The sequence below is a fragment of the Rhynchophorus ferrugineus genome, unplaced genomic scaffold, assembly GCF_030347505.1.
Source record: "Rhynchophorus ferrugineus isolate W39M unplaced genomic scaffold, kcgeb_rfMv2 rfM3, whole genome shotgun sequence".
Classification (NCBI taxonomy): Eukaryota; Metazoa; Arthropoda; class Insecta; order Coleoptera; family Curculionidae; genus Rhynchophorus; species Rhynchophorus ferrugineus.
This window is the reverse complement of record NW_027472582.1, coordinates 55,866,240-55,880,553: the sequence shown is the minus strand read 5'-3', so window position 1 is coordinate 55,880,553 and position 14,314 is coordinate 55,866,240. Positions and strand designations below refer to the sequence as shown.

Genomic DNA, 14,314 nt, shown 5'->3' with positions numbered 1-14,314 from the left:
TCAACGAAGTATTGATAAGTTTAAATTGCTGTACCAATGAACATTATAACAAAGTATCATTATTTCCAGAACTGTAAAAACTTCAGGTCATCAAATATAAAAATATTTAATCTATATTTACTATCATGTCATAAACATAAATATGGAGTAATAAATGAAGTAATACATGTCTGTATAATAAAGCAGAGAATATATGAATAAAGAAATTTTGAAATTAATATTTGACTTTAACATCTATATTAATATTAAGACAATAATGAACACAATTATATAACTTACCTGCTACAAGTTCTAAATACATATTACGTATGTATAAAGGATTGTATTTACAATCATTTAATTAAATATTGATTTTTCAAATCTTAGATCTAAGTAAATGAAATAAATAATTAAAATAATTGATACAAAGCTCAAAGAATTAAACGTTATATGTTACATATCTTATTACATTGATCGTTAAATACATTAATACTTTTTTTTAATACTTATAAATTTGCTGTTAATAATTTATAATTTCTTCTATTTGCCCTATGTGTTCCATTTACGGAATTTATGTAGTTATTTTCACTTTTACTACTGAATATTTTCAGTACTTCATTTACGTATTTAAATAGTCTTTATTTCTTATATATGGCTGATTCAGGCTGATTGATTTATTGAAATGTATATTTTATTTACCTATATTTCTAAATGAAATAGCATCCTTCTTTGTTTATTTATTCCACTCTTCGATCTCACCCTTGCATATAGCTCGGTAACTTATATCCCATGCAAGAACTACTAACCCATCAACAAGTGAGGGATTAAAATTCCATATATGGAGCTATTTTATAATTGTTATTATTTTTTCAAAGATGCATTTTAAATCTTAGTACCCAAATTTATTACTTATACTATTATATTTGCGCTTTTTTGTTCTTCAGAATATCAATTACTATCAATCCTTAAGCAAGAAAAAAATCTCTTAGCTATTCCCTGTTCACCAGGCATTAAATCAAAAGCTTTTAAAGATTTCGGAATTTTAAATAAGTGGTAAATAAAGGATTTGGTATGATTCTTGTTATTGTGGAATTTTAGAATTTAGGTTGGGATGAAATTTTCAGGTATGTCGAGTTTTTCTTTCACAACTGTATATACCTTCCGATAAAGCGGACACATTACTTTGTTCTCTCTGCAAAAAAGTAAAATATAATTTTATGTGATCATACTATTTTTAATCGTCATTTATCCAAAGTTGTCTATGATACCCTTTAACAGTTTCAATAAAAAATTAAATGGAAATTATTTCAAAGACGCGATTCCATTTGGGGGCTTCCCAGATCTAGATAACATTATCTGTTCCCGTATTTTCCATGTCTTAGATCCAAGTCAAAGTCTGAAGTCTTGTTTGAGTTATTATTATCTTTAGTTTCCCTTGGTCCTTTAATTTTTTTTAATTAAGTCTAATATCGTTAACTGATTATTTTATTTTGTTTATTGTATGATTATTTTTATTTAATATTTAATTGCATTGTATTCAATAAAATTTTTAATAAATTGTATTTAATATATCATTCGGTTGTATTAATGAAACGGTTTTTAATAAACAAATATAAAAACAATAGTTTATCATATTATTTTTCTTTGCTGGGAGGGAACGGTTTCTACATTTATTTTATTTTAAGTCACTGTATATAAGAAATGTAGCTTCATACATTAACACACGCCTATGTAATTTAGTATATTAAATAAAATGTCTCTTTAAGGTTGTAGTATAATATGACGCTTTTGAAATAAGTTTGCTAAATTTATTATTTGAAGACAAGCAATTTTGAAATTACAAGACCCATAAACACGTAACCTTTATGCTAATTATGCTCGAGGTTCTTGTGTTTAAAAGTTATAAATCATACACACGCAGACAAAAATTAATTAGCGATAAAATATATTTGTTTCTTTATTTTCGAAAGAGACATTAAAAAGAAAAAACATTAATTTGGTGATATATAATTAATATATTATAGAGATGTTAAAATAATCAATTGATGCATTGCATGAAGCTTCATTTATTTATACATATTTACATTATATCGTCTTTGTACAGTTTGGCAGGTTCCTTTTTCGTCGTCTTCAGATTGCCCCTCTTCTTTCTTGATTTATTGTTTTTTACTCTCTGGTTCGGGGTGAGCTTCTTGCCATGCCAGTGACTTTTGAATAGCTTCAGGAATTGGCGGGGCTACTGGGATATCAGCACTTTGGGCCACGTACCCATCTGGACCAGCTATATAAGTAGTGTCGTGTTTCTTTCCATCAGGATCAACGTATGAGACTGATCCTTCGACATTTTCGACAGCATGATCTTTATCTACCTAAAATGTTACATATATATATAAGTGTAAAAGATGTAGACAACGCTAAATAAAAATAATTTTTTTAAAATGTAGTTTGAGATCTATCGGCTTTGCTTTATCTAGTTGCTTGCTTTATTATTTATATTTATATATTTACACTTATTTTTTTTCATGTTGGAAAGACATTCCTTGAGGAAATTTGGTATTAATGAAACTATTTTTCATCATGTTCTGCTCATTTCTTTCATCTCTCAGATATCAAGGCATTAACTGTGTTGAAAGAACTAAAGTTGGTGACAAGACAAGATATGGTGTATAAATCTATATAAATCTAATAGGTAGTAATCAGTGGACCTTTTGTCTAGTGAGTGTCTTTGTTGTAGTGAGTAGTGTCTAGTGAGTCTAATGAGTACGCCGAGTCAGTAGACAGTTGTAATGACAATGCTAAAACTGAATTAGCAGCTCGTAATATACTACACCTGCCGTTTTTTTCCATTGCCACCAAATCCACCACTGCGACCAGAATAGCAAATTTCTTCATAATCGACAATAAAAACTTAACCCTTACATGATTAACGCCTGTACAATCAAATTTAACAATTAGGTCAGGTAGTTTAACAATTGTTTAATTGATAATTCGCACTTTCGCCGATAGTTATCGCTGATGAAAAGGAACCACTACCCAAAATCACATCATACAAATCATTAGTCATATATTAATTAACAAATATACGATAAAATATAGAAGTACGCACTTGTTACGAGATGGCATATTTATCGCTCCACATCTTAAAAATTAATTACCTGATGAATGTCAATATTATAAATCGCCCAAAGCAAGTCAGTTATAAAAAGCCCAAGCTATTTCAAGTTGATTTAAGTCCAAATTATTCCTCAAATTCGCCCGCATCATAAAATCAAAACGATCACGATTATAAAGTATATATTATAGTTGCATCAACAGTAAAAATAATTTAAACGATATAAAACAGAGACGTAAATATACTACAATAGAACTCAATAGAAATCGAATCAATTGTTATGTTTTGATTAGTGATACGGTGGATATTGAGAGCTGAAATTTATTAATATCAATTACAGAAATAATGATTGGAGATACATTTATATAATCTACGACTGGTATCTATATATATCAGCTATATATCAGGCTAATTGTACAAATTCTTTTCATTTTCCTTACTCTCGTAATTTGGTCTTTCTAGGTAATAAAATTAGATAACAGGTAAATTGAAAAGTCTCCGGTCTAACACATAGATGGCGCTACTAGAAAAAAATCCATGTTTTTTAGTTAGCCCTAACCCTCAATAGATGCGTGTATAAATTTGACAGCTGTCGGATCATTAGTTTGTGAATTATAGCATTTTGAGTGAAGCAACTTTGGTTATTGTGAAAAAAATTGATAAAAAATGAATTTCGCGTGTTGATAAAATATTGATTTTTGAAGGGAAATATACAGTTGAAGCAAAAACGTGGCTTAGTGCGGAACTCCGGGACACTACCCCAGAAAAATCAACCATCAATGATTGGTATGCTCCGTAAGTTTAGACGTGATGAAATGAGCGCCGAAAACATTGAACGCAGTGGACGCCCAAAAGAGGTTGTTACCGACGAAAACATTTAAAAAATCCAGAAAATTATTTTCGATGACCCTAAATTGAAATTGAATGAAATACAGACACTCTAAAGACATCAACTGAACGTGAACATGAACTGAATGTGTACATCATATAATTCACGAATACTTGTTTATGAGAAAGCTCTGTGCAAACAAGGTGCCGCGTAAGTTCACTTTTAACCAAAATCAACAACAAGTTGAGGATTCGGAGCAGTATTTAAAGATGATCAAGCATAATAAACCCGAGTTTTTGCGTCAATATGTGACAATGGAACTCGAAGTCCAATCAGTTATCCGAGTGGACTGCACACGATGAACCCGCTCCAAAGCGTGGGAAAACACAACCGTCGGCTGGCAAGGTTATGGCGTCTGTATTTTGGGATGAGCATGAAATAAATTTCATTGGCTACCTTAAGAAAGGAAGGACCACCAACATCGACTATTACATAACATTATTTGACCGTTTGAAGGACGGAATTGACAAAAACGAAGAAATAGAAAGTGCTGCTTCGCTAAGACAATGCACAATGCCACAAGTCAATGAAAACAATGGCAAAAATCTATGAATAGGGATTCGAATTGCTTCCTCATCCACCGTACTCTCCATATCTGGCCCCCAGCGACTATTTTCTGTTCTCAAATCTCAAAAGAATGCTCGCTGGGAAGAAATTTTCATCGAATGAAAGGTGATCGCCAAAACTGAGGCCTATTCTAGCAAAGGACAAATCGTATCGTTGGAGGGTCGCCATAATCAGTGTATCACCCTTGAAGGGAATTATGTTGAATAAAAAACTAATTTTTCCAAAAAAAGTGTTTTATTATGGCAGGCCGGGGACTTTTCAATTGACCTGTTATGATCTGTTGTAAAATTGAGGTCTAGAACAACAGTTAGATGCACCACACTGATATTTCACTAATCAGGTTACCATTAAGGATAATAAGGACTTAGGTTATTTAAATATCTATCACGTCTGATTTATTAATCGAAGGACTCTGTGTAAAATACTTTATGTAAAAAATAGTACTTTATGTAAAATAACTTGGGAGATGTTACAAATCTAACATATTCTATTTCCTATCAGCTTTGAAGATATCGTATTGCTCTAAGGTAGCTGAAGCTGAACTTATTATCGTGGAAGATTGCTCATGGGATTTAAAAGAGGCATTCAACAAAAATTAACATATAAATACAACATAGTGATTTTAAAACATGGCAGTCATAAAAGTTTCAGTCAGTTTAAAACATGCTATGGAAACAGTGAAGAGCTATATAGAGACACTTAGATATAATGGATAATATTATGTTTTTCAATTACAATTTAACATTACAATTTTCAATTCTTTTAAGTAAAAATTGATTTCTAATATTATAGAAAAATGATAGAGAATCTATTGATATAATATTTGATTTGTAATAAAAAAAGTGTGATACAAAGCATATATCACATTGCATAAGACAACTCAAAAATGTATAGACCATAAAACATGTAGATTTTATTGCACAAGCGGTATAATAATCATGAGGTGACATTTAATAACATTTAATGACTATGATATTAAAAAATAACCCGCATTTTATATCATGTACACTAGCACATTAAATGAGCGCGATTGTAAAGATCCATCGGCAAGCATCAACAACTTAGCAAATATATTTATACATCATAAACATTTTATTTTTTCGACATTTTAATCACATATGTAACAATAAAGGCCATTTATGATAACAATTATTTATTTTTTAAATAATAATTCCTTCAAACGAAAAGTCAAGGATGCACTGCGGTGACATAACCAGACCCAACAAGTTTTTTTTATTTTCTAGTTGTCTATTGATTACTAAGAAGGTACTTTATATGTATTTATTCTTCGCTGTTGGTATATTATTTATTCCGTTTAGATGGTATTTTACTATTTGATAAAGCGACACAACGTTCACAACATTCGTCGAGAAAATAGCGAAGATGTTACAATAGGTAAACATTAAATCATATCTGATATTTCTCGATGTAGGAAATGTTCGAAAAAGATTTCGCTAAGTAGTAATTATTACATTTAGCGTTTATCTGTTCTTGAACATACGTTTAAATGTAAAATGTCAAAGATATATTGGTATATTCTTAATTGCACAGTGTGTTATTTCAGTTGGAAACATTAAATATATGTGTAAACAAGAATTAACAAACAATTTTGATACTTGATTGAATGTGTCTTGTAACACATTATAATTTAATTATATTAAATTACCTTCTGGAATTTTTTCTATTAAGAAATGTTATTATTAAACCTTGTATAAAATTTCCATGTCAATAACTAAGAAGAACTTTTGGTGATAAATTTTATTATTTTTCTTTCTTCTCGATATAGTTAAAATATCGATATAAAAAAACATTTAGTATATGTAGGTGTAAACTAGTAATAAGTATGACAACTTGCAGTTGCTAATGTGATATGCTACGTTAATTATACCCTGTACACTCGATGTGTTAATTGTTGATATTTTTGGAATAAGGGGGAAAAAGCTTTTATAGTCGTTGTGTGGGACTCGATCTACGATTCATTCCGAGGTTTCGCGTTAAATAACCTCCAAATAGACATGTCCTGTAACTCGTAACATTCTGTAATCATTCAGTAATGAATACTGGTTTAGATTTACAATAACAGGCGATCTGTCATTCATCAATACTTCTGTCATCAGTACCTTATTCTCAAGCAATGTGGCCCTGCTCTATAAACTATATCTATGAACGAACAACAAGAACTTTTGGTGATAAACTTTGTTATTTTTCTTTCTTCCCGATATAGTTAAAATATATATATATATATATATATATATATATATATATATATATATATATATATATATATATATATATATATATAGAAAAAATTATTTTTGTATATGTAGGTGTAAACAAGTTATGTGAAATTATTTGTTAACTTTTAATTTTAATCTAAAGCCTATGCTATTGAAAATATAGGTGTACGAAATATTTGTAGATATATAACTTATTAGATATCTTTTATTTTTTACCTCTTTCAGTAAAGTTATTATTATGGAACTAAAAATCACAGTGCAATACGTAATTTATATATTACAATACATTATTAGAATACAAGATCCACAAATACAAAGGAAATCCATAAACTAAACTTGTAGTTGCTATTCTAATATGCTACGTTAATTATGCCCTGTACACTGGATGTTTTAGTTGTTAATATTTTTTGAATAAGGAGGAAAAAGCTTTTACTCGATCTTCGAATCGTTTATAACCTTCAAATAGACATGTCCTGTAACTCGTAACATTCCGGCATTACTTCAGTAATAAATATTAGTTTAGATTTACAATAACAGGCCATTTATCAACACTTCTTTCATCAGTAGCTCATTGCCAAGCAATGTTCTATGAACTATATCAAGAAGAATAATACACTCAGCGAATATAAATCAATCATCAACTAATATCACGTTGGCCAAGAAGTTTAGAGCACACAACAAGTCAATATACAATCAAACTTGCAGCTCAAAAAAAATTACGTATATTAACACTTTTTTATATTTTCTCGAATATATAATAGATACAAGGTGATTTATGGTTAATTTTGTGTTAAATAAAATTAAAAGAACAACTCCATATTTATAGTAAACTAAGAAATGCTGTATTGGGCGATTATAAGTGACTATTTTAACGCAAAGTGTCTCCCAGTATAATGTTTGATGAATATCCGAATAAAATCTAATAATAATTAGTATTACAAAATTATTGAAAAGCTTATAACATGTCAAAAATAAGTAAGCGTTTAGTAGTTCGTGATGAATTTTATTAGGTCAGAATAAAGTAAAGCTTTTCAATAGATTTATTTTTATAATTCCTAACGCAGAAGCAAATATTCTAAAGGAAAAGGGAAACACTCATTCGAAGTATTTCGTAGGGTTATAAGGGTATATTACTCTCTACATGAGTTATTAAAACATAAACATTTTGCTACTACTGGCACCATATTTATCAGACTTTATACATTTAATGAATAATTTATTTTACTTTGAATTATGTTTAGTATTTACAAAACGCGAAATTCTGCAATAAAATTATCTTTCACCACAGAGACTATTTTTATAGGAACTACAAATAAATCGTTTACGTTTTTTTAATCAAAAATGGCATTTATGATGAAGTACTTTGTCTCGTATTTCTGGTAGTGTACCGGTGTATTATTATAGATAAAAACAGTAATAAATTTGACGTCATAATCTTAGTCTATATTGCTTCTTGCTAAAAATTATTGCAATCATTATATATTAAATAAAGGAATATTGTAATTAAAAAGTATTATTTTCAAAATTTCATCGAAAATTCAAAAGGCATAAGATATAATGATGTATTATAATAAAATTAATTTTGATTATTTGGAAAAAATGTAAATTATTTGTACATAATAACTTGCTGTTATTCAAGTAAATACTAATTCTTCTAAGTTCTGCGAGAAGAAATATTAATTCTGAGAAGTGTTATGGATGCACCCAGATACTGCTAGAACAATTACTTACAAAATCTTCGGATTCGAACTGCCATAGAGGAAATTACGAAAATCTCAATAAGATACGAGGAAAGGACTCCACTCCAATGTAAATACCAAAGTGTTGCAATAGCACTAAACTAGTAAGTGTACTAAATGGTAAAAACAGTGAATAGGGCTATTAACTTTTGTTTTATTTTATTATAGATTAAGTAAGGGCCAATGGATCTCCCTAGGTAATTACCGAATTTTTAATCACTGTAGTGACAAATTGTAAGTTAGTCGGCAATTACTAGTAATAATATATTAATAAATAATTGTTATACATATAGAGTGATGAGCAAACAACTGAGAATCTAATGGAAATTTAAAAAGACATATTACACGTACGAATATGTAAACATATTATACCGATGAAATATATCATATCTTACTTGCACAATTGATCCAGACTGATGCTGTGATGTACCATCACCAGACTCATAGTTCCATTGATAGCTACCATCGGGACTAAGATGTGAATCCTGGCTGATGATGGGTACAGGTTCAGATTGAACTGGAAGACCAACGGAAGCAGTTATAATGCAAGCCAAAATAAAAACAATGACTTTGGTCAACATTTTATTTTTAAATTCTCAGATTCAAATGCAAATCACAACTGACCATAGATGATTTGTGTGTTCTGTTATATAGTTACCAAAAAGAATGCACTTTCGTTTATTTGTCATATTTTGTCAATAAACATGTTTATTAGTTTAAATTTAAGCAATAAACAAAACTCTGCTTTTACCTCCGGTGACCTTTAAATTGGTGCCAAACAAAAGCCGAAGCGTCAGGAATTTAGACAAAATAAAAAATAAATCATATTTTGTTATATCTCGGTAATGTTGATCTATGATGTACTGTTATTTATAGATGCACCACTCAAATTACGATGCAGTTAAAATATTTAACAAGGTTATTGTGGTATTTTAACGTAAATCTTTAATTGAGTATATATTTTGTATAGTCGTGCATTGGTATTGTAAATAAACTGAAGAAGTAATAGTTAAATTATAAGACATTTTTATTTAAGTACATTAAATTTATTTAATAAATCATAAGCATCTACATTTAAAATACTTAATGAAATATGAAGAAGATAGCTAAATTGTATTAATTTTAATTCAATAAAAATGAATATAAGATTAGAAATGAAGTTTTTAACTATCTTTAGATTATATGGCACATACAGAAAATAATATTGTTATATTTTTCTACAGTATTAAACTTATTTTTTCATTGATAAATAACTACATTCGAAATATTCTCAAATAAGGAAGAATGTTAAGTCGTCGATCTTGAAAATTGTTATTTGTGAGCTTCATCAAACATTATCTTTTACTGGTCAATTTTGTTATATTGTCAATGTGGACTGGTTACCAAAAGCTTTTAGTCTTGCTTTGACAATCCCGTAGAAGAATTCTGAGTATGATCGCTCAATTTCGCTTAATTCAGTCAGTGTAGTTTACAATATCTCGCTCAAAACTAAAACCAACTAATCTGGAAACCTTATGAGCTCTACTTCTATAGAGTGTGGGTTTAGGCTAAGAGATAGAAAAGATAACAGCTTAATTTGTTCTTGAGGCACTTGACTTTTGGTATATCATATTTTATGCTTTGTATATTTCTATCAAATGATAGAGTTATAATACTTATAGATATACTTATAGATATATAATACTTATAGATAGCAGTTTCAAAGTAGCTAGTTTGACAAGTTTATTAGCCTACATGCGTACCATTGTCTCTAATTCACATATCACATAATTTCCTTTCATTTCGTTTAGCTCTGGAGATGGTCGATCATATTTTTGGTCCACTACATATTTTTGTACATATAATTAATATCTGTACAGCATCGAAATTAATATCTGCAAATAATTTGATATGTTCCATATATACTTCCACAAACGTACATTAACTTTATGCAGCAGATATCTTCATAATATTACAAATTCACACCTAATAATAAGATTAATACACTATTTTGGCAGTAAAATTTGACGCTTTAAAGACACCAAAACACTATATTATTGTAAAGATAGAAGATATCTTAGCTATATATCAATATATATGGTTAAATAGCAAGAACCTTGTATACCGAATAATTATATACTATTTTAAGGTTACATTTAAACACTGCACGCAATTCCAAGTAGTATAATACTCATTTAAGTAAAATGTCATTTCTCACCTTTGAAGATATCAAGCCAACAAATATCAGTTTAATTCAAAAAATATCATTGCTGTAAGCCATCAAGAAATAAAATGTAACTAAAGCACATTAAAATGTATCTGCATCGATTTTGCCTTGTCCATTGGCTGACCCTATTATCATTTGAAATAATATGTTTTTTCAATATAGATTTAAAATATTATCAAACTAATTGTTTCAAAAATGACAAATCTCATTGTCAATAAAAATTACTTAGTACAGGGTATGGACAAAATAATATAAACAACTGGAATATACACAATATGTATTTGTTCTTATACCAAAACATCTACCAACCGTTTTATCATTGTTGAAGATGGAAACCTAGTCTTCAGTTTGTACTCTAAAACTTCCCATAATGGTTCAATTATGTTGAGGTCTGGTGATTATGTTGGTCAAGGAACATACTTAAGTATATTCTGATGCTCCTTAAACCAAGAAAGGACCTGTTTGGCAGTCTGTACGCGCTGTATATCTGTATCATATTCGAATATGGCAGAGTTTGGAAACGATATGCTAGTCATAGTAAGAACTTCATCATTGGGGATGTCGAAATATTGATTCGTAATAATCCTGCCAGTAATGTAAGTGTAGGAAGCTGGCAGGTACTCCTGATCGTAGGATTCTTTTATAAGTTCTCTATATATTATCCCACTGCTTATAGGAATCAACGTAAACGATGATTTATAGGACCAAACCAATTTCTTGCAGCAATTAATCAACTTTAGCAGTTGATGGTGGTCAAATAATTTCATATACTGATGTATAACCTGCAAGAATGGGCATACAAATATGAAACACAACGAAAAACATGTCAACACGAAACCGCTATTGTCAACACACAACAATACGTACCATATTGTATGGTGTTCATATTATTTTGTCTATTCTTACATTTTCGCTATCACATTAGTTTTAAGAGAAATATAAACCAAATTATTTAACGTTAGTCCAAATCGGATAGAATCAAAATTATGAAACTTGAGGAAATTTGAAGTCAAATTTCAATATTTTCCAATATTGTTAGAAGCTAAATACTATTGACTTCTCATGCTCTAGAGTTGTGACGCTGGTACATAAGTTAATGTCAAATGTAACAGTATTACTAATGTTTTTTTATTTATCTCTTGGAACGTCAACAATCTGCCCGTGGGCAATAAGTATTATTGTTTGATTTCTATTATATGATATAACCATCCTAACATATAGAAGAACACTTCAGTAAGTGATCTGCTGTAAAATTTATAATCTAAATCTCATTCTATATACTATTCTAACTTATTTTAAAGTCTATCCTGACTTATTCTAATGACTATTCTAACTTATTCTAGAAATTATTAAATTTCATTCTATGCGTTTATTAACCAGTTCGTATGGTAGTTTGCGTTTGAGCCTACGCACTTCACTGTCATCGCGCACATTTAACCGTTTGGCGGGTGCTTTAGAATGCAATAATAGTCTTTTAGAGTACCTCGCACTAGCACTACGAATCACATTCGTTATGAATCAGTTTGTTGGACACGTAATATGGGGCATCGACGATGACTCGCAATACTTTATTCTGGAACCTCTGGAGGATATCTATGTTATATTTGCTTGTAGTACCCCACACTTCAATATCATAGGTCCAGATATGCCTAAGTATTGACTTATACAGCAAAACCTTGTTATCTAATGATAATTTAGATTTACGCCTTATCAGCCAATACATTTGGTTTAGTTTAAGCCCAAACTGTTTGCGTTTTGTCACTATATGTTTTTTCCACGTCAGACGTCGATCAAAATGCATTCCGAGACATTTAACGCTGCCTGCTTGCGGAAGTTCATGATTATTCAATTTTACTGAGGGACATGTTCTTCTGCAAAGGGTGAATGTCATATGGTAGATTTTGTCTCATTTGCTTTGATACGCCGCGTTTTCAACCACAATTCAACTTTGTTAAGATGAAGTTGGAGTTGGTTGGATGTAAGTTGGTTTGTGGCTGATATTGGATCCTCGTGTGATGATTAAACCGCTGTATCGTCAGCATATGTTGCAACAGTAGTGTTTCAGTGAGGTCGATAGGTCAGCTGTATACATAAGATATAACAATGGGCTGAGAACACTTCCCTGAGGAACACCCGAATATATGGGCTGTACGTCAGTGTATTCGTCACCCTATTTGGCAATAAAATGTCTGTCTGAGAGGTACAATTTCTGCAATTGAAAGTGCGTATGGCCAAGAGCTTCTTCAATTTAAAGTGCAGTCCAGAATGTCACCTTGACGAAGTCCTGACAAATAATGCAGCGGAGCAATATTTCTTATGGTTTAAGTGTTCGTTAATTTGGTTGATTAATCTATGTTCTGTTGTTCCGTATTACTAATATTGGTAATATATACATTAACCATAGAGCAACGGATAGACCATCCTATATTTTAAATTTTAATTAAAATTATTCAATACTTCTGCAAACATGGAGTTATTAAGTACTACCTAGTATGTTAATTTTAAACGCAACACTATAATTACACTATCATCTCCGAACAAGAAATGAAAACCAGTTTAACAAGTACGGTTTAACAACTGGTATAATTGGTTTTAAACTAATTGACGAATAAATAACAAAATATATTTTCCTAGACAAAAACAAAGAAAATGTAATATTACAAAATGCTAATTTAAAATTTAAAACGCGAGAGGTACGATAATTACTAGAAAAATATTGTTTCATTCATATCCGGCGTCTGTAGCTTTAATTATCGCTATGATTAAGAGATAATTACGTGCCAGACTTTACACTTCTATTAGATGCGGTTTAGTGACCTTCCCAATAAAATTAGCTATCGTCCAATTAGGTGAACATAAAATATCTATAAAATTAAATCACTAATTATTAGTGTATGTTAATACAATTGAAATAGGCTTATTCTAATTATTCAGAATAGATAAAGCGTTCTTTAAAATATATTTGGGTATTATTTAATTATTGAAATATTATCACTAGTTACTAGGCCCCAACTGACTAATAAATTTTTTCTACACTACTTTGTACTCTATATTATACCGTAGTATCTATTATATATCTATCTTACGATTTTAATTTAAAACACTCGTAGGTTTTCATATTCCTCTGTCATTGCCGTCGTATAATATATTTTCTTTGATATTTATTTTCAACCAATCACCAATTGTATATTTTTTAGTTCAATTTTTTTACAAATTCATCCCTTGGATGATGAGGTTTGATACTATTGAGATAATAGTTAAGCACATTTTTTTATTTTTCATCTTTTTCCAAAGTGTGTTCATTCATATAAATTTCAAATACTAAGAAATGATATATGTGACGTTTTGCCATTTTCTGCAAAAACCATAAATTTGTCAATATAGAACTTTACATCATTAAGAGTTTTGCAGAAACTGAAACTAACGGCAGTCAGGCAGGGCAAGATCTGGACTATATGATAAAGTTCAAGCAGCTCGTGATAAACAATTTCTTTACAATTCCATCAAAGACTGCATGATCTTCATTTCACCCGTTTCAGGCCTCCCCGTTATTTATTTGTTTCAAGTAAAGGCTCGATTTTAATT

At 29.9% G+C, this 14,314-nt stretch overlaps 1 protein-coding gene across 1 annotated transcript; it reads right to left on the bottom strand.

The window, feature by feature from the left end:
* Positions 1 to 2,025: 2,025 nt before the first annotated feature.
* On the bottom strand, positions 2,026 to 9,154 carry LOC143194221 (endocuticle structural glycoprotein ABD-4). The gene is made up of 2 exons (XM_076400833.1): positions 8,919 to 9,154; positions 2,026 to 2,348 (listed from the first exon to the last, which is right to left on the bottom strand). The coding sequence occupies exons 1-2, from the start codon at positions 9,102 to 9,104 to the stop codon at positions 2,136 to 2,138; spliced, it is 399 nt and encodes a 132-aa protein (XP_076256948.1). The 5' UTR covers positions 9,105 to 9,154; the 3' UTR covers positions 2,026 to 2,135.
* Positions 9,155 to 14,314: the final 5,160 nt, after the last annotated feature.

Coding starts and splice junctions, on each gene's coding strand:
- LOC143194221 (XM_076400833.1), bottom strand. CDS start 9,104: ATGTTGACCAAAGTCATTGTTTTTATTTTGGCTTGCATTATAACTGCT. Junction 2,349..8,918: donor AGTCTGGATCAATTGTGCAA/GTAAGATATGAT, acceptor GTAACATTTTAG/GTAGATAAAGATCATGCTGT.